Genomic DNA, 1,993 nt, shown 5'->3' with positions numbered 1-1,993 from the left:
CTCTTAAATCACATACATATCTTGAAATATCTGAAACATCCACTCATCAATGAGGCCCAGTCAGTGTGCCACTTCTCATCTCAGCTTGGACAATTTTCCATACCTTGGGAGCTTACTGTCAGCAAGGGCAGACATCCATGAAAAGGTCCAGCACGACAAGCGAGCCCCAGGTTGGTAGAGGAAACGTTTCACTGACACCGTCAAAGTCTCCTTGATAAAGTGCAACATCACCACCGGCACCTGGGAATCCCGGGCCAAAGAACACCCTAAGTGGAGGAAGAGCTTCCGGGAGGGCGATGAGTCCCTTAGGTTTTGTCACCAAGAGCTTACCAGGCAGACAACGGAAGGAGCGTGCGGCAAACCGGACTCCCCACCCACCCTTTCCTTCAACCATACTCTGCCCCACGTGTGGCAGAGACCGACAGAGACAACCCTGAGAAGTCACCTGTAGAGTGGAAGTAAGTCTTCCAAGATTTCGAGGGATTGCCGATGATGATCTCATCATCTCCAGTTCTGCATTAGTGGCACTGCTTCTGTTGGTTGGACTACTAGTGGAGAATTTACATTCTCACGAAATGTTCCTTGAGGAGGTTTTTGGCCTTTGTGTCCCTGGTACTTCAGGTTGTGCTTTGGTCTCCTGGGCTAAGGTTAGATCTACCACAATCTCTCATTGATCACACATCTGTTAATTTCATCTTGTATTAATCCCTATTCATTAATTGATTCCACAATGTATTCCCGATATTCCTACAAATAAACCTGTATTGTGGGTAATAGAATAAGAGTATACCATTGAATGGGGCTGAGGAGTTTCAGATTCACCCCGAATTCCATCAAACTGCTGCTCTTGCTCACAGTGTGATGTATAATGTCCCTCCTTATTTATCTTCCTCACAGTGAACTTAGTGACGATTGTGATCCTGTCCCGGGGAAAGTGCGGTCTCTCCAAATGTGTAACTCACTACCTGGTGGCCATGGCAACGGCGGATCTACTGGTCGTTTTCTTCGACCTGATATTGAGGCAGATTCCAATTGCTTATAAGGAACAGTTTGATTTCCTGGGTTCTATCCCGGTGTGTAATATCCACGCTGTCCTGCTTTATGCAGTCACAGACTGTTCTGTCTGGTTCACCGTCACTTTCACCTCTGATCGATTTGTGGCCATTTGTTGCCAGAAACTGAAAATTAAACATTGCACCAAGAGAACGGCGACTGTGGTTCTGGGAACAGTGACTGTGCTGAGTGGTTTAAAGAACATCCCCTGGTATTTTCTGTTCACAGGTGGATATCAGCTTGTGAACAGCCCCTGGTTTTGTTTTGTAACATTCCATGATATGAATTCTCCGGTCTGGGCTGCCATTGAGTTCGTTCATTATATTCTCACACCAGGTCTCCCATTTGTTCTGATTCTGCTGCTGAATGCTTTAACTGTCAGGCACATTTTAGTGGCCAGCAGAGCCCGCACCAGACTCCGGAGACCCAGCAGTGGGGAGAGTTCCAGAGACCCAGAAATGGAGAGCCGAAATAAATCCATCATTTTACTGTTTGTTATCTCGGGCAATTTCATACTTTTATGGGCGGTGTTCATGGTGGTTTCTATATGGTATCGGCTGCTGTTTATGTGGTCCAGGAGTGTATATATACCTCGCTATGTAAAAGAAATGGGATTCATGTCCCAGCTCCTGAGTTGTTGCACAAACACTGGTATTTATGCTCTGACACAGACTAAGTTCAGAGAGCAGTTGAAACATATGCTGAAATTTCCCTTCACTTTAATTGTAAAATAATTAAATGATGAGACGAGTATTAGAGCTCAATCCTGCCTCATACTTTGTCAGACCCACACTCACTCGCAGGGTTTGTGATATCTGTAATATTAACACGCTCATTAAAACACTGCGTACATCATAATCCACTGCCGGAGAAAATCAGTGAACGGAAAGAGACTCCCACTGACCTGAGGACTATTAACATTCTGACAGAGACCACAGAT

General features: G+C 45.5%; 1 protein-coding gene across 1 annotated transcript; it reads left to right on the top strand.

Annotated features, from left to right (window-relative positions):
* Positions 1-974: 974 nt before the first annotated feature.
* LOC139247087 (probable G-protein coupled receptor 139) lies at positions 975-1,787 on the top strand. The gene has a single exon (XM_070871500.1). The coding sequence runs from the start codon at positions 975-977 to the stop codon at positions 1,785-1,787; it is 813 nt and encodes a 270-aa protein (XP_070727601.1).
* Positions 1,788-1,993: the final 206 nt, after the last annotated feature.

This window comes from Pristiophorus japonicus, unplaced genomic scaffold, assembly GCF_044704955.1.
Source record: "Pristiophorus japonicus isolate sPriJap1 unplaced genomic scaffold, sPriJap1.hap1 HAP1_SCAFFOLD_256, whole genome shotgun sequence".
In the NCBI taxonomy this organism is placed as follows: Eukaryota; Metazoa; Chordata; class Chondrichthyes; family Pristiophoridae; genus Pristiophorus; species Pristiophorus japonicus.
This window is presented reverse-complemented; position numbering and strand designations above follow the sequence as displayed.

Coding starts and splice junctions, on each gene's coding strand:
- LOC139247087 (XM_070871500.1), top strand. CDS start 975: ATGGCAACGGCGGATCTACTGGTCGTTTTCTTCGACCTGATATTGAGG.